At 42.7% G+C, this 19,734-nt stretch overlaps 1 protein-coding gene across 8 annotated transcripts in view; it reads left to right on the forward strand.

Moving 5' to 3' along the window:
- By (focal adhesion protein tensin) overlaps positions 1–19,734 on the forward strand; it is a 181,172-nt gene that overhangs the window by 68,322 nt on the left and 93,116 nt on the right. The window contains exon 1 of one of the 8 annotated variants that reach the window (XM_072011594.1): positions 2,357–3,166. The exons of 6 other annotated variants lie outside the window; for them this stretch is intronic. In XM_072011594.1, coding sequence (XP_071867695.1) covers positions 3,140–3,166 — 27 coding nt within the window. In that variant the 5' untranslated portion in view covers positions 2,357–3,139. Of the gene's footprint in view, positions 1–2,356; positions 3,167–19,734 lie in introns of those variants that run through there. One more of the 8 variants, XM_072011598.1, reaches the window with a different exon arrangement.

The following is a 19,734-nucleotide window of genomic DNA, read 5'->3' on the forward strand; positions in this document are numbered from 1 at the left end:
CGAGACAACACATCGATCGTCGTTCTTATCACTATATAGACACACTGTTTCCTTCATTTTGACTATACTAGCAAAAATTATCATTTCCAAATTATGTACAAACTTTCTACTTACAAATGCGAATGAATACTTTTAACACGAGTATACTCAAGAAGAATATCAGTACTTCCAGGATAAAGTATATAGAGCACAAACTTTTTCGAAGAAAAGAAGCCTGACACGACACGGTCTCGTTCTACTGCAAGATACTTTGATTAAACCGAGCGCTCGCAGGTGTTTTAAAAGCAATTTCGAAATCCTCTGTATACTACCAATCGATACTATTAAGATCTCGAACAGAAGCTTAGACTGCGTCGAAATCGCATCGAGTCGAGAGATGCTTTGGAAACTGGAACACCTTAAATAATTCCAGAAGCAAGAAATTAATTGAAATTCGGCTTCGTCCGTATTTCGAGGCGAATTTTCGAGACAAAGACGATACGACACCGTGTTATTCCACTTAGATTTTCAAGAGTAATCACCTCGCAGTTGGTCGCGTACGTTTCGGAATCGCGGAAGGAAAATCGATGCGATCGCGTGCGAGGGCTGTAACGGTATTCGGAGCGGAGTCTGAGCTATTGATCGAACGAAGAAAAGACGAGGATCGAACAGGAGGATCGAAGACGCGGCAAGACGAGACGCCAGATATATGTGACGAACGAAAAGAACGTCCCGCGGTGTCATGACATTGGCTACGGCGGTCAGCCAACGTTGGTTGCCTAATGACTAATAACCTCCGTGTTTGAGTGTGTCGCGTGTCGTGAAAATAGGCGGAATTCACGGCGACACGCTTATACGTATTCTTCTGCCATTGATCTATTGCCATTATGCAAGGAATTATCCTCAACTCGCGTGTTTCTCGATTCGGCCGAACGTGGGACACGCTAAGCGTCGATTCTACTGTTGGGTCGTTGACCCTTTGATTATAACAAATAGTTATACCAATAGTGCACAAAATAATTGAATAACTATGAAGGCACAAATTAATTGAACCTTTCAAAAGAATAATAAGTTTACTCCTTGAACATAAATGATCGTAAATTCCAAAGAAATTTTTGAAAAATTGGAGCGTTTGACAGACTTCTCGTTATTTTTCAAGATGATTTTTGAACGGTTTTATTTTGTTCCTATGAACTCTACTTATTCGAACGTAAACTTAATTTCACGAATGTTGTAGTGAGTATGATAACGCTTGCACTTCAACAGCATCAACGATGGAATCATTATTCTATAAGTCTGTGTATATACAGAAACAAACACTATCTAACGTTACATGGAAGTAATCATGGTGTATGTACAACGCCAGTATAATCATTTTCAAAAGAATTGTAACTCTAAATAGACCTCCTACATATAGATGGCTGTTAGATATGTATTTTACGAAGCAAAAAACATAGGGAACGTTTCTTTCATGATAAATAGCGAATAAGTAACGCTATTATGAATTTAGTCCGCGTTTCAACGTTTTCGGGAAAATTATATAAACCGCTTACTCTTTGACAGGCTCATGTCAACGAAATTCTATTGCAATTAAAATTAACTGAGAACTACGTGGAGACTGTCTACCACAAAGCTCGCGTGTCGATCGATCAGTAGAATGAATTTATGTTTCTTTCGTTGCCTAGTAACGGCGTCAACAAACTGATAGATGAATATGTAACTAGCTACAAACTGGATCTTCGTATTACGTGAATATTTCTGAAACTCTACATTACCTACAAAACGATCTATCGAAAATCGCTATCAAAATCATAATATCTTCTTCGAAGATTATTAATCTTAATCTTTAATATTCGAAAGAATAATTTATATTCACGATTATTATCGTCGTTCGCGCGAATTAATAATTAAAATGTTCAACGGAGAGATCAACAGAAGTTTCTGTTTCAATTAACCGTAAAGTTTAGGAGAGTTTACGCGCCATAATCTACTACACGGTCGTGTACCGGCGTGAAAGTAAAACGCGCGCAACGAAGGGTTAACAAGCTTCCTCGAAAATCCAATTTTCCTCCTGTGTCGTAGGTATCGGGCACATTAGCCGCCGCCGAAGCGTGAATTATTTGTCGGCGGTAACGAACGCCCGATAAATAAGCCCGTTGCTGTCTATACATTACGATATAAATATATTCGCGACGGTGTTGCCCGACGATAAATCAAGAAGTGCTCGTATATAATTCTTAACGTCGTCGGTGTAACAGCGGGTTGTTAAGATTCGACCACAAATTTTCTTGCCGGTCTCCGTGTATTTGGTGGGGTGTCTACCTGCGGCGATAGCGATGGGCTCCGTGCACGCGCGATGCGGAGCTCTCCAGTCCGCGAACAGCGCTCCAACGCGAAGGACGTGGGAAAGATCGATTCGTCGCCGTTGCTCGATCCATTGAGGATTTCGTATTCCACCGTCCCTCGCATCTATCGCGATCGATACCGTAAAAACTCGTCCAGTGATCATCTCGCTCATATATACCACCTGAATCCTTCGAATTCTTTTAAGATCGTTCCAAGTTGCTCGGGAAATCGAATTTTACCATTAACTCGAAAAATATCTTCGTACTTTAAAATGTTTATACGAATCGAAGTATAACACGATTCCGAGACACGTCGAGTCAAAACATTTTACGATCGGTTAAGTGAAGTGACGTGCCGGAACCTGCTGGACAAGGAAGCTGTGTGTAGCTGTCTCGGATAGACGATTTCAGTGTCGAGGCGGTTACAGAGGCTGTATAATCGAACGTTGGATCGATATCGCGATAAAATTCCTGAAACGGTGTCGTGTGCGAAGCAGACACGAGCGAAAGAAGCATGGGGAGGAGGGTCGTCGAACCCAGGAACACTCGCGTGAAATTAGTAACGGCGTCGATCGTGCCGTGACCTTGACCGGCGTTGACCAGCCTAACGAAAATCGAGAGTGGTCCGTCAGGTACGAATTGTACGAAGGGAGAAGCTTGGACATTGGAGAACCACGAAAAGAGAGAGACGGCGACGAGGTGGACAGTGCGAAGGAAGTGAGATGCGCCATTTTCGAGAACCGATGCGAGAAGGTGAACGATCCTTGGAGCGTTTCGCCGCAGACCGGTAATGGGATACCAGAGGTGACGGCAAGATGAACGGTCACGGTTCCACCAATGAGGTACTTGCGCCACGTTCCGTCCAACAATTTCTTTTCCTCCTTCTCTGGCCTTTTTTTCCCTCCGTTTCTTAGCCATGTCGCCCGCGCGCACGCGGTTTCTTCTTGTTGCGTTCTAAATTCGCCGCGCGACGGACCTAGGGTTCGTGCACACCGATCGCGAGAGAATGGCGAAGGTCTCGATAATGCGAGCAACGCTCGAGACTTAGTTCTTGGAAAACTTTCGTAGGATTGTTCGACAATTACACGAGCGACAGCCTGTAAGAGCCGAGAACTCGTAGAAATTGATATTGGCATGGCATTGCATTTCTTTTATTTGTAATTCAATGAGTCTTCGTGAAATTTTTGTATATACAAGGAATGTTTTAAGTTTGCGGTTAAAAGAAACGGAATGGGTAAGAGGTTTTGCGAAGTTTGCCTAAATGCTTTATCGAATTAGTGTGCACGAGCCCTTATTATAGCTGCAGCAAAGACGAGGAATTCTTGACGTACACGACGACGTCTTATGTATCCGCGGCTTGCATGACGGTGTCCGAGGTTTCTGGTTCGTAGATATTCTGGATAACACTTGCCACTTGCACCCAACTTTCTACTTTGCGAATTCGAATTTACATTTATCACTCGCGCAGGTTCGTGCTCTAAGCTTGGATTTCTTTTATGTTTAAATCGTAAACGTATCTTAAATATAAACAAGTATAATCCGATTATTTATTAAGTATTACGAATTCACGTTAAAAGCACGAAAATGACCAACGGGACTTATCGATTTCGCGTTTATCAAAAGCTTCTGTACTACGTTGGATTTGCTTGACATTCACATACGAAGCTCGCAATTTCTGGTTGTGTTTAAATGAGAAAAAAAGACGGAAGGATAGGGTTGATAAGACTCTCTAAGTGATTAGATAACGTTCACTGACAGGTATGGCACTGTTTGCACGTAAAAGTATACGCACTTCTTCTTTCACGTTTGAGAAATTCGTCAGAAATTTCCAAGTCGTTACAATTATCTTCAAGTTACGATGTTATATAACTTTCGTCAGAATAACGAAACGATCGTATTAATGGAATGGAACGATGGCGTTATTTAACTGTAATTGTCCGTAAGTATTGCTGATAAAGCGGTATCTATGTCAGGCAATTTTAATTATCGAACGAAGATAGCGACGAACGTTGAAGCGAGTGGTACGCTCGCGATAGCGTTCGCCTACGTACGACGTTGGTTGGAATTTCGATGGTCGAGCTACCGTGCTCGATATATCGGGGCCAGATGGGCTTTCCATTTTTTTTCCACGTGGCCAGATTGATTGGACGACTCGAATGGCCGAGTCTTTCTCCCTGGCTTAGCGCCAGCTATCGCGATGCATCGAGTGAAAAGCGTTCGACCAACTCTTTTTTTCGCACGCAACTCGTCCGTCTACCGAAACGCGAAGTTTCTTTTTCCCTGTGCATTGTCCCCGTCATACGCGGTCGTTTGCGAGTAGTATATCGATAATCGTGCTTCCTGCGCAGGCATTGAATATCTGTGTCGCGTTTTTAGCATAGTTGCTATCGCAGTTGTTTGCTCTTCGAGGCGAAGTCAAATTGACTGCCTTGAGACTCGTTCCTTTTGTCATCGGAAACGCGACTTGGAATGTCGAATATTGATTCTGGTTTTAAAAACCAGACTCGAAGTATTGCGTCAGAGGTTTTCAGAGTGATTTATGCTAAAACAACACGGAATTGATAAGTATAGCGAGATTGAATAAAATTTTCATATATCGTCAGCACGCGTATAATTTTTCATTCGTATTATCGAAAGAAATTTAGAGAATTGCTAGAGGTTTTCATTTACACTTAATTTATGTTTGAATAACAACGAAAAGGTACATCTGGCGATGCCAAATGAAATCTCAATAATAAAATTTTTAACTTGCGGAAGTAAGCGCTGACGCTGTTAAAGAAAGTTTGAGAGATTGAGTAAAAAATATTGGCAGAAGTTTTCGGTTAGATGTAATTTATGTTCCAACGGTGAGGATCGAGTAGATACAGTAACATCGAAGGAAATTCTGAAACACACATATACATGATCGTTTCGATGATGGGATTTTTAATCCACGGCAGCAAGCGTGGCGCCATTAATCTTTGGTAATCATGGCCAATTAATTGGTATGCAAACGAGCTCGAGCACAAATTATTGCGAACGATGGCGGACCCAGTCATCCGATGCTCGACCCTTTTCCTCCGTCCTTCGAACGTTGTTCCACCTTCTAATCTTCGATTTAAGGAAGAACAGGCTACGTACGTGATTCCCTTTTGTAAAACACCGCGAGAGGAATTCGGTTAAAACCAGTCAAGGCTGCACGCGTTGAAATTCGCCAACGAGCCGAAATAGTCCTTCTGAGAATCGCGTTTAGCTTTTAAGGTCGCGCATAATGTGTCTTTTAGCTGAAATTCCTCCGGGCTTCTCGATGTATTTCTCTCTCTCTCTCTCTCCCTCCCTCTCTCTTTCTCTTTCTTTCTCTCTGTGTACTTTGCAACGGGACGTTCCACGCGATATACAGCAATCTGTCCAGGCCGCTTAAACACACCTAGTCGAAAGTTCCGCCAACCCATGAAATATTCATGAAATTTCACGAAGAGTACGGCATACGATGTACTTATTAACAGTGGCGTTCAACGTTCTATCGGCAAATTAGAGCCGTGAATTAATCGTGGTGTCTCCCTCGTTTCGCACTCGATTCGTTAACGAACGCATGTTTCACGCGGACGAGTTGCGATTTCGTCGGAATTTTATTGCAATTTCGGTGTGATTTCATTTGGGCTTTGTAACCGGGAACACAGTACGATTAGACAGCTTTATATTTCTAACGACCATGAGCGTAATAGCAGAATAGCTGTTCGTGTCTATTGCATCATTAAAAGTATAAAATTCTTTTTATAAAACTAAAAAACAGCTCGGTAGTTTCGTATTTCCAGCAAACAGAATTGCTCGTGCCTGTACACTACATCGTCAAAGATATTCAAAGTTATCGAATCGAATTGCGTCATGCCTAGGAAATTGTAATGACGTCGAACCGTCTGTTTATCATCTGGTATAATGTACTTGAATCGTGAAGCGATATCCAGCTTAACGTTAGTTGAAACAAAAATGAAAGCCGCTTCATGGCCAAGGGAATAAGATTTCTTGACAAAGTTCCCTCTGCGTCCGAGTTCGCGGAAGTTGTCGGAGGACTCGAAACTAACTCGAAATATCGCAAGGATTGGCGGATGCGTTATAAGGTTTAGGAAAGTTTGCAGCTGCGGCTCGACTTTCGAGATGTTCTTATTACTCGAAAAACGCTTCGATAATTCTCTCGCGCCGGAGCTGGTACCGTTGTCTCTAGCAAAGCAACGCTACAAATTCCCCCGTTATCTTGGATATTAAACTTTGCAAGCTCGCGATTCCACGCCTTCGCTTTCCCTATTACGCGAAATTACCACGACAACCACGATTTCTCATCGACGAGCACAACCGCGAGCCTGTTAATTTATACACATTGTCGAGAATCATTAAGTCAGGCTTCGTAAAAAGTACCAATAATTCTCTCCTCGCCGGCATCTCTTAAAAGATCGTAAAATCGTTGCCACGTCTTCTTTTCTCGAGTCGTTAAACGATTCCCTCCAGACTGATTCGTGGCACCAACTCGTACTTCCTGGAGCAAAACTTCCGTTTCCAACGTTCTCCTTCGCAACGAGACTCGTGTTTGATAAAAAAGGACCAGATGAGTGAAAACCGAGAAAGATAGGAGACGATGAAGAGGGTGGATCCCTGTGGTTTTTGTCGAGTTAACCTCGGGTTACCAGTCATAACGTTTTACGATCGCAACTCCGTCGGAATCGTCGCACTACCCGTGTGGATGGATCGTAAGGAGCTCGTAAACGACTTGCATAAAATTGATTCGCCGCTGTCGGCATCGCGCGTACAACGTCGCTCGTACAACGTCGCTCGTTCATTGGCGAAACCGGCCGGTGGAATTTTTTTCGGCTGGTCCCCGAATTGGACATCGAAATAAATTTCGCGAAAGTGGGAGGAATCGGTGTGGATTATGCCCCGGTTTCTCTCGCCTCGCGAAGGACCAACCACGCTATTTCGGAACAGGTCGAATTGGACTCGACCGGTTGGTCCAGCGACCGTATTATCAGCCGTGGAATTTAAAGCGAGCGATTCGGGAGCGTTGGAGTCACTCGTCGATTTAGATAACAATGTCGATATCGGTTTAATCGGGGATCGTTTAAAACGGAGAAATACGGGACACCTTCATTACGCGGTTCTCCAAAGAGCCGATTGGCAGAGCATTCTAATTCCACGGAATGAAATTCTGATAAGATAACAGTAACTTCGCGTTTGGTCGCCTCATGGCCGTTTGTCGGGTAAATAACCGTGGTTTTTATCATCGTGAAACTCACGCGAGATGTTGCTAGTGAGAGTATAAGAGATTTACAAAGTTTATTTTCGAGATGAAGTTTATTTCTTTTGATTTGTAGAGAGAAATTTTTACTGTCATCCACACGGCGATGTTATTTGGAGTACAACTGAAGTATCGATATTAATAGGATGCATCGAGAAAGGAAGGGAAGCAGTAAAAGAAGAAATGAACATACACACACACACACACACTACTAGTTACCATAATATTCATGATAGTCAGGTTTCCAAACTTCTTAGCTTATATCAAGAACTCTCATCGACATCCATTCATCTTGCTCCCTATGATTTAGTCGAACCGGTGATCGTCGGTCAGCTGGACAGTTTAATAACGTGGCACGAATCAACTCGAATGCATAAGCTGTTGGCGATGTGGTCGCGAAGCTACGGCATTCCGGTAGTTTCACGGAGGACAGAAAAGCCTGGTACGTGGGCGTGACGACCACATGAATTGTGTCTCGCCGTGAAACGGATCTCCTTTGTCGAAAGGTTGGCCGCACGCGTGCGTAAGCGTAATGCGTATCGGGGCGCGTGCAACGCGAACTTTGCTCGAGCCGAGCAATAAATTGATACTGTATGCTTCACGCTAGGTCTGAATAACGGGGCCTCGTGTGAGCCTCGGGTTTCCATTGCACAATAAAATATCTTGCCTTGAGAAATAAAAATTGATTAAGATTTAGGTTCGATTTGAGTTAGATTTTGAAATCAGCTCTGTGTTGGATACAAAATCGTGCAAAGTTTCTGCCGCTTTTTCATCGGAGATTAAACATTGATCGAAGAAGATGAAAAGAATTCATCACCTTTCACTTTTCTAAGAAGGGGAAGAATTTTATTTTTCCCTATAAAGTAAGAAAATCTTGTACTGCATCGTGAAATGTATGAAATTGTAGTTCGTTGGCGTTGCACTTCGTCTTCGTGCAATGCTCTCGGTATTTTGATATTTTATTTGGTGTGATTCACAGTGATAAGGATTTTAGTGATACGATGAAGTTAGTTCCATCTTGGTGTATGAGATTTCTGTCACTCTTTTACCTGAGCATAGTAGTTCAGACAGGCGAGTAAACACGTGTTCATGGTAATCCCGTGAATCGTCGTCCGAAAAGGATTCTTGTGAAACGTTGGTCGGGTTCACACGCGATGAACGCGCGTGTACACAGTAGGTTTGTGGGATAGGCCGTGGGCACACGGAATTATTCGGTCGGTGGAACGAAGTGCTAATGAATATTGATGTGCCACGGGTTCGTTCTGTCCGAGTTCGATGCATTAGCGTCATTAACACTTGCCTGGCGACGAAAGGAAAGAGCAAGCTGAAAAAAAGGAGAAACCCGGCCAGAGAATATCAGAGATCGCTTTCGAAAGACGATAGGCACTCACGGACAAAGTTTACCATTTCCATTCTCGTTAAAATTGCTAATGCCTGAAAAAAGGCTTTCATACTAAATAATCGTTCATACTCGATACGTATTATCGGTAAATATTCGTACTATGTACGGATTTAAATCACGATAGCGTAATCGCGATCGGAGGTGATGCGGAAAGTTCGAAGTCAAGTAATCGACGGTAAGCAGCATCTACATGGTATCTAATCGGTGACGGGTTGGAGTTAACCGTGGATCTCCATGGTGTAGCATTGAACGAGCTCGAGACGTGACCAATTGGTAGACTATGAACTATTTAATGCGATTAGACGTTAACCAGGGTGTGGCAGTGTCTGTCCGCTGTCAAATTTTCTGACCAATGAGGTTCTTCGTAGGCTAGATTCGTCAGTCGATTCGATAGTCAGGTCATCGATTGTCTTGCCTCTGGTCAGTCGATCGATCCAACTTGAGTATTTCTTGCATCGGGTTACATTTATCTTATCTAAAAGATTGATACAGATAGCTGGAGAATCTGGTCGATAATTTTGCGAATCGTTCATTTTCGAATATATTTCGACGAAAGTCGCCAGTTAAAGGTAACCAAAAAAAAAAGAGTAAGAAGCTAAAGGTAAATCACGACCAACAGTCGAACCAGAATGTTTTCTTACTTTATCGATTACCTTTAAAGAGAGCTGAGGAACTTTTTCTCCTGTAGATGATACTTAACTTTTCTACCGGGACGTTCCCCGATTCGTTGGGCGATTAAGCCTGCGAAAGAATTCCCTCGATTATTTGAAGTTTACTCAGCGAGAACGCTCCCTTACTTTCTGTTCCACGAGAGAATCGAGCTTCGAGTTGATTACCGACGTTCCGACTTAACGCTGCCCGGTAGAAAGGAACGAATCAACCGAGTCGTGGATTTCAGATGAGCTTCCAATACCCGACTAACCTAATTTCAATCGAATATTGAAGAAACTCGAACGAAAAGAAGAAACTTAAAATTGCATGGCAAGTAATTAATCCTATCTTTGTCGAGCGTCCAGTTGTCTTGATCAAACTGTTCCAAGCTTCTTCACACTGTGGAGGAGACTCAAACATAAAACAGGGTTTCTATAAGAGAATTGGAACATAAAATCAGAGTGTAATAAAGATTCAAATACGACTTAAGAAACTTGCAAACTTAAAATATCATCGTTACATGCTCATACTCTGAAAACACCTGCATCATTTTTCCAAAGATTCTTTCTCTACGCGAATCTCACTGCGAATGCCCTATGTATCGTATCCTATACTTACCTGACTTCTGAAAGAAAACAGTTATACTAATTATCCACTGAATACTGCATTATAAATGATTTTCCCCTGTGTTAACCCCCGATGAAGTCATTTAAATGAAATTTCATCATATTCTGCTCACGATTTCTGCAAACACAACCAACACAAACAAAGAACGATCAAGGATAATCGAGCAACGTTATCTGTCGAGAAATGGAGATAAAAGTCTCGCATCTACGCCCTTCTGTCGGAACGAACGTTCCGCGGTGGTCGTGAAATGACGGCGAAGGAATCGCTCTATTACCAAGCCGCTTACACGCCGATCTATCGTGTCCGTGAGCGGCCGTTAGTCACCGGCTAATATCACGTTGTCCGTAGTTGGAACTAACGTGCACTAGTCTTGGAAGGAAGAAAGGGATCCTAACAAACGGCGCGTTAGGAAAACCGCCGCTGGATCAGTTCCTTATTATAAACGTGGCTCCCTTGAAGCGCCATACGACGCTAATTACAAACTTTCATTACGAGTCACGCTCGACTCGACGAATGGCGGGACGATCGCGTTATAGCCGACATCCGCGGCCAGAAACAGGAACGAGCAGTCTTTGGTATAACGTAGAAAGGAAGCCGGATAATGATTGCGACTATTAATCAGGCTGGTCGCGAGTTTTACGCGGTGTACACGCATCGATTAGACTGCTCGCCTGCGTGCCAGTGATCCGCGTGGGCGATCTACCGACTCGACGATCTACGACCAGTTTCCAGACTTTCGTGTTACTTCGTCGGAGCCAGCATCGGAGAAATAAAGACGAAAAATGGATAGCTAGTGGCTCTGTGCGTTGGTTCTCGAAGAACGATTTAACGGAGGATAGGCTCTTATCCAGCGTGACGAGCGCGAAACGTCGTTTGACGTTAATTGCCGGTACTCAAGAGGGTGAATGATTACGAACGGACGAGATGAAGATAGCAAGAAGGTTGGGATTTGGATCGCGAGATTATATACGATTATTAATCAACCTCTATGAATAAAGAGAGAGGCAGCCACCATATCGATCGGAAATTCCTACCCCCGTGGCTTGTAATTTCTGCGTATGATCAATGGGGAATCGGTCGTTACCGATGTATGCATGGATATCTGTGCTTCATTAGCCTGTCCGTGGTTAATGCGCTGATACCAAAGGGGTACGCATGGAATCGTGACGTTCGCCGATGAGAAATCGTATCGATCCGTGCCTCGCCAAGATTAGCTTCAGTCCGACCGAATTTTATGGTCTTATCGACGTGGAAGATCATTTCTAACGTAGTATGCTACGGGTATAATATGATCGTAAAATTTCATTAGAAGCTAAAGTTTACGAGAGTCGGAACATGTACCTCGAGATAATTTTTTGGAATTCGAGGACTTCGAGTATCATTCGATAAGGTGCATTCTAATCTTTAACAACTGCCGATGATTCATTTTTATTAATGCGATGATCGTTATTAAGCGAGAAGCAATAAGGATTTAATATAATACCATATGTTATTGATAAAAGACTGTAAGCAACACACCAATTCAGCAATTAATTTTGCAGTTCAGGATTGAAACTGCTTCTACAAAATGTATAGTATGGTCTCCGATGCAATTATATCGTTAGGTATATCAATAAATGATTTAATTTTCTCACGGACGAATTTACAGCAATTAAATCGTAATTTTCGAAGAGAAACAGTATCATTATTGAGAATGAGATAAACTGTTAACGAATTTGCTACATTCAAGAACATTGTCTCAGATGTAATTGGAGCTAATTAAACGCTTATCTCTCTATTATCTCTCAGGTGATTAATGTTTTAATTTACAACTATAATCGTTTCCACAAGCAATCTAAAATTCCAAAAAACATGAAAATATTTAACAACAGGCTTCGCTTATCTCTTTACCACGTTGAAATTTCATGGACAACTAGCACAAGATCAGACTCTCCATCATGCCAAAGGACCGAAAATCCTAGATCATCGATCAGTGCAAGCCCAGCCATCAGCCTCGTGTCGGTCGTGTAACAAGAGCTGGATTAAACGAGGCGGATAGAAGGTATCATTTATGACGTTTACGAGGTACCTAAGCTAATTGCCAGGCTGGGGACTAGCTAGGCGAGAAGAAGCCGGGATAGGCAATTAGAAATATTAATCAGCCTGCGTCGTTCGTTGCCTGTAGGCTCGACTTTACGGTGGAAAATCGTTCGAGTTTGTCCATGTTCGGAGTAGTTGCGTGCCTCTGGTTGTTCATTGTGTGCATCCGCGCCTGGTGGAGGCATTCTCGCGCGATAAACCGGTAACCACACGGCCGTTACACCGCGAACACCATGGCCACTTTGTCGTAGCATGTATACACCCCACGGTAACCTTAAAGCTACGTTTACAAGTGTCGACGGGCACGAGAGGATTCACGCTGGCTGTCACGGTCGAACGCCTGCCTCTGGCGCGAATTGATTTAACGACGTTCGAGAAACGATGATGCGTTCGATATCTTCTACTTCTTCGGCTCTTACCTACGAAGCTTGTGTACCATGGTGCCTGTATAGAAACTGCGGGAAGATGTTTTATGTTCACTGGTAAATTCTTTCAAATTTTTCAATAACACGAGAGCACCGCCGGATCATCTTCTTCTTGATTGGTCAGGTCTATTCTAGAATAACTGGTTCAGATTGTGGAATCCGATCTCCTTCCTACAAAATATATTCTTTTAAAAGAGATCAGCATAAGTTTGAATATTATTGCACTTTGTACGATTCCCTTTACGATTTTAATCGAACGATTATAATGCTTATGTAACTTCTCATCTTTCTTATCAGTCGCCTTAGTTGCCGAGATATTTACTAAATCGTATCTCGCTTTGGATCGTTATGGGATTATGAGTATAGTTTCTTTGTAAATGAATAAATAAGTAAAAAACATCGAAGATATTGCTTTTGGCGTAACAATAGTTCACTCGAGCATTTCTAGGTTCCTGTTCGTTCTAAGAGACGTTCCTATTGTTATACAGTTCTATTCTACTTAGAATTGTGAAGAGTTCTTCTTAACGTCGAAATAAGACGCAGGACTCTTTTATTCGTTAGCGCACTGTAGAATCTTCTGAGAAAGACGAATGGAAAGAAGGAAGCTGAAATGTACCGGGATAAACAACAAGATATATAGCGTTTAATATTAATTCGAAAAGTTTTATCTGCGAAATTAGAAAGGCTGCGAATGATCTATGTGTCGGCAAGACGCTGAGCATTATTACGACGCATAGTATCCCGCGTCAGCAATTTCTTGCCGTCGGTTTCTAGATCGATCTGGCCGCTAATGCGAAGGCAGATTTATCGCGGCGCGCATCGCACTTGTCGAAGCCGACCGATGAGAAATTGCCCGCGACCAATGAAAATCAGAACGTGCCGTACACGCGTACGTAACTCACCAACGATGCATCTCTTTCTCTCGTAATCAGGGTGAAGTGAACCTTAACGAGAGACAAGCCGACACGACGATATCTGCCTGGACGTTTCCTGGTGGCGAACACATCGATCGATCGTTCGTTACTTCTTGGATCTGCGTGTACACTCGCGAAATCTCTCTCTCTCTCTCTCTCTCTCTCTCTCTCTCTCTCGTTCGATCACCTTTTGTGTCAACGACAACCGGAAGAGAAAGTGATCGAGATAGATTCTTTCGAGTGGAAAAACCGCGACATCTTGTCGCACGTCGGATCGATGATCGCCACTGCTGAAAATATGAATGGACATTCGGGAACACGTAGGCGTGCAGAACGCACTGACGTAACCGTAATTCCTTCGTGGCGGAATCGTTGATCCTTGGAGATGATAACGACGATCCCGTTATGGCGACCAGCGTGTCGCTGTAAAATACCCACTGTTGTTACACGGTTATTTTACAACCATGCCGATCTCACCTCTCGAACCATCGTTTCCTTCTTCTACTTTCATTTATTTTTTCTTTTCTCTTTTTCTTTTTTGCTTTTTTGCTTGGCTGGTGCGGAGAAGATGTTTCATTACCATAAGGTAGCCAGGGAGAATCGTAAAGCGTCTGAATTATTTCACGCTCGGCATCGAACCCTTTTAAATCTCCCCTTCTGCTCGCCGAGCGTCTTATTTACAAGGCGGCCGTCGTTTCGTTCGCGATAAATAATATGGCCAGTCGCGTTGTCTTTTGAAAAACAATTAATTATCTCGCGTTCCCCGACGCAACGACCCAGGACCAATGACGAGAAATTTCAGAGCGGCAAAGAGGAGAGAGATCCTTGACTGGCTCGGCCTGCCAATTAAACGGGAACCTAGGCGCGAAACCATCCGCCCTAACGAGCCTCGTTTGCAATGACAACGATGAAAAAGGTGGCCGTGTTGGAACGTTCATTCCGAAGAAAGCGATTCGTCCACTTTCGTTCTTCACCTCTGTCGGCTGGTTATGTTAATTCTGTTTGTAACTGTACTCGTATCCCTACGTGAAACATGCACTCAATGGCGTATTATTTTATAATTGATCGCCTATAAAAATGTCACGGATAAAATGGTAAACTGTGAGTTTCAAAGCGGTGGAAAATAAATATGAGGAATTAGTATAGAGAAATTGAAGTGAATGGAGGGATTTAGACCGACACCTTTTCACAATTGGAACAGCTGAATAATTCAGAAAGCCACCGAAAGATTAATGGCTACTGGGCGAGTTGAAGAGATTCGCTGATGTAACGATCGAGAAGAAACGCGAGGTTTTCTGAGTGTTGCTCGCATTCTTAATGGTAGGCGGCTAGGGACCGCGTAACAAAAACGTAACACGCGGCCACAGTTTTTCAAAGGATCGCGCGGCTCTGGCGAGCCCTGATTGGCGCAGCAGATACGTCCTCGTGGTGATCCCGACGACCTTGAAGCCGTGGCTACCATAACATCGGCGAACAACCTCACCTGGCTTCACCTCTCATCCCTCCGCTCTTCTTCTTCTTGTCAGGCCTCTTCTAGATCTCAGCCTCCGCCAGATTGATATTAGGCATCACTCACAACAGGGTTTTCAATCATATACGTTTAATTCCATTTAGTCTGAATAATTAATATTCACGAAGAGAAGGGTACAAATTCCTAAATTGCCCGTGACCGATTGTAGGAGGCAAATAGCGGTTTGTAATACCTTTGCAAAACATTCATTTGATGAACAGGATAAACTAAAATATCTGCACAGAAGTTTGAATACTCGTGGATAAATTTTTTTACGATATAGTAAAGTTCTAAATTGAGGCATTAAATAACGATACCCATTGATGCAATAATTATTCGTAAGAAAAGAAAACACGAAGCAAAGGAGTTCCAGTAAGAAGGAACAAAGCAAAGACGTCAGGTAAGGAGAAAGGAAACATGAAGGAAATACCAGTAAAGGAATATCAGCAATAAAGAACAAACCAAGAAAGGAATTCTAGACAGAAAAAGCATTGAATGGATACCAGAAAGAGGAATTCCAGCAATAAAAGAGCAAACAAAAGGTACATGGAGAGTCTTCAAGAGAAATTTCAAGAGCAGTATTAATACTTACATTAGAAAATGAATGAAAATAGACACCACAGAAAGAAACGAAAATAGCAGCGAAATACGCATCACGAAAAGATATTATAGGAGATTCTAAGATTCCAAAGGGTGCATTCCAGAGATTCAAGAAAAACAACTATGAACGCGCTAAAGAACTGTAAAGTCGTCGATATAAAAATATGACACGGTATACACGAAGTGTACACGACCTGTAGTTTATATAACTGATCGATCGTGACAAACCAGAGAGGAGAACCCCTTGATCGAAGTGGCCTCCTCTTTCTCTCACTCGAGACGACGACCAACACTTGGCCAGAGCCAAAGTCAATCGAGTGCAATCGTTCCTTCTTTTCTTATTGCAACGATCGTGCATGCACAGGCCGAGGTGCCGGAAAAAAAATGTTCGTCGCGACGAGTTCCAGAGAGGAACGCACGCACGCTTGATAAACCTTCCGACCGAAAGAGAGCAAAATAAAGAAGAACAAACACGATCGGTCGGGTGGAGCGCACAGCTCCGACCAGGCAGTCCCGTCGAAGTGGGTTAAGGCGTAAAACGTTCAAGATGTGGCCGAAGAAAGTCGTAACTCAAAGGTGATCCGGCCTCTCGTTATTATTCATGACGCAGAATTGGGTCAGGGAGTCTCGATCGATTATGTTTGATCGTCCTCGAAACAAAATTCGTGGGATCGCGTCTCATCCCGAAAATGTTGCTTCTTGGAAGCTAAAAGGATCCCAAAGGATCGTTTCCGTTTTTTATCTTTCCCATTTGCATAGACGAGGTCGTATATGTGGGTCAGTAGAGACGTCGACTTGTGCAGTCCCTTATCGATCGTACCTTATCGAGAGTAAACATGGGACAGCTTTCGTTGTACTACCGCGAAGATAAGCGACGGTCTACCGGGACGACCGAGAATTCATTCATTCTTTATTCGAGCTACGACGGCAAAGACAAATCCCGTAATTGAGCGAGAAGAGGGGCTTTGATCGGCGATTAAACGATCAACCACCAGCTTTATCGCCTCTGCTAAGCTCGGCCGGATGTTGTTGCTCGTTTGCTTGAACGGTACCGGGGAACGATCTGAATGATCGAAGGCAGTATAGTTGGGGACAAAGATTAAAAGACGCTTTGTTGTTCGAGAATCTTGCGAAGCGAGTCTTAAAGCACAAGCTGAGAAATCGGATACACGAGAAAGAGTGAAAAAGAATGCGAAAGACTGGAATTCTCGTAGAATTTATCAACGTCGATTTCTAAATTCTGAAACATTTTCTGATGTATCTATCCAGCATTTGATAGTAACAGGAAATCGCGAGCTATAACGTTCGCTTGAACAAATAATCTTTCGAACCCGTAAAACTGTCGAGAGCTATTCTCGATCGACTATAGTCCGCTTCAAGATCGTGGGCTGTTCACCTCGTCGCCTCGAAGGTCGAAAGAATGGAAAACGAAAAGGTTACGGGCTCGCCCGTAGTGTTCGCAATACGGTGAACACTTCAGCTTTGATACTTCAACTCCCCGCAGATCAACCAATCGGCTCAGCCACCCACTTTGGTTTGCCACCCACGTGGGTGTGTGTGTGGAAGCAAAGTATACAGTGTTCCTTGGTATTTGCATTCCTTCTCTTGGGTCTCTGTCATTCGAGTATTACGATGGTGGCACGAAAAACGTATGATGTCTGGCACCGATCGTCTGATTCTACTTGGAATAAAACCTGATACTTTGTTTTCTCAATCCGTAACGAAATGAAAAGATTTGCTATGCAAAGTGTTCATGGTTGTAGGGATCATTTTTTTATACATTTTGCATTTTGTAATGAAATTCAAAGTTTATTATAACATTTTCGAAAGAGCAGCTCAAAGTTGTACTCGTTTGTTGATTCGTAAAACGGACAACAGTACGAGCGTTAAAATCCAAGTCATAATAACGTGCATACGCGTGCGAACACCGAACGTTATTCGTGATAACGTTCATGGAAAAACTGCTACTCGACTTTACGATGAACGATAACGGTGCATAATATTTTACACCTCGACCGCGAACCACAGTCACCAATATTTTCTTCCATCTAAAATCCGATTTCAGGCTAATCGTTAACTCACGCAAAAAATACGTTTATCGCCAAGTAATTTTCACTTTGCGTATCTCTATTAAATTCTCTAACTCGCAACAGCACTCATAGCTGCACCCGCGGATGTCAACGACACTTTCGCCAGCGCTGTGCAAATTAAAATTTCCCCTGAGTCATCCGTTTCTCAATCATCTTTCACCAGCCGTTCTTCAGTGAGAACAATAACCAAAGGCAATCATTTTGGGACTTTAATTGCCGTTGAGAGCTTTAATTAAGCAGTGGAACACACGACGAATACCAGCCGACCAAAGAAACAAATTACATTCCGCGAACAATCTGATCGGCATGCAATTATGCCGGAGAGACAGGTCAGTGAAACAATGTCTCATAACTCAGAGGCGACTTCCTTATGACTCCATTGTGCCGCGTCCTTGCGCAGTGGTCGACGTTCGCAACTCCTTCGCCAGAAGGATGGCCTCGATGATGTGTGTCTACCCTTTGGGGGCCGATCCTCCCCGAGCCAGTGTTTACATATGTCGGCACAGTCAGAAAGGAACTCGTTCTCCTCGTGCAAACGATTGTGCATTACCCGTCGGAGTATCACGGGTTACACGCGCGTGGGTCGCACGAGGGGAGCCTTTTTCCGCTTCTTCCACGCTGGAATATCCTGTACGTGGTCGGCAAACGTGGGTGTCGTGCCCACCTTCTTCTGTTCGACGCGGCTCTCGCTTGGTACTTCTCCGACTTTCCTTAATGAATTCCGCACTGTGATCTACGCTGCTTGGAATCTTCGAGAAAAGTGTGATGGATTTAGTGGATTAATTATTCGGACTTTTCAAAGAAAATTGGAGAATTTTTGTATCTACACTTCGACATAGACCAGTATATGTCGAATTGTTATTAGTATTTTAATCGATTAATTATGAGAATTTTTCAAGGGAAATTTATAAATTCTTACGTACAATTATTCCTACCTTGCGATACATTCGTACGATAAGGATTTGGAGTAGAACGTAATTGTGGAACTATGTAGAGGAAATTTTGTTTAAGTTCTCGTTTTAGAACGCATAAATAATGTATATATATATATATTGTAGATTCACATAATTCTATGAGATGAAAATACTTCTGTACACAATGCTATTGACGCTGTACTCGGGGCATGTACAAAGCATGAAAGTAAGTAAGGAGAAGTTTAAACGTTTGAAGAATACAATGGCATTATGTTCACTAATTTATTGTAATATTCAGTTTGACAAACAAGTTACATGTTAAAAGATCACCAGCAAGTACAAATAAAAAGAACTACCATCTAATATAAGTAACTAAAACAAGTTCCATGTTAAAAGATCGCCCGCAAGTATAAATAAAAAGAACTACCATCTAATATAAGTAACTAAAACAACAATGAGTAGAGACAGCAGTTTGTGCAAAATTGCAATATTTTCAGAAATTACATCTGATAGTAAGAGAATGTGATGAACTCTGATATAATACGACTAAAAACTATATTATACAGACGCTACTTGCTGAGTACTTATATGTTATTAACAGGACAAAATTTCATTTGGCAGGTTATTTGTTAGTATGCTTCGCCATGCTTCAACGGAAGCTTTATAAAATTTTCCGTGTACTGCAAATGAGGTTAACCAAATGAGTTTCGACGTTGCAAGCTTTGACGATATTATATGAATCTCAGTGTACAGGTACCACGATACTCGAAGGTTATCTTCATTTTATAACTGACAGGACGAAAAATGATTAAAAGCACAGATAGCTGATATCTGTACAGATGCTTGTCACGAAGCAACTGTTTAATATTCGCACGTGCAGGCTGCACTTGATCGTACCCCCCGCATCTGGCTACAGTAGACTCTGCCGATCT

Source organism: Bombus fervidus, chromosome 10 (genome assembly GCF_041682495.2).
Source record: "Bombus fervidus isolate BK054 chromosome 10, iyBomFerv1, whole genome shotgun sequence".
NCBI lineage: Eukaryota > Metazoa > Arthropoda > Insecta > Hymenoptera > Apidae > Bombus > Bombus fervidus.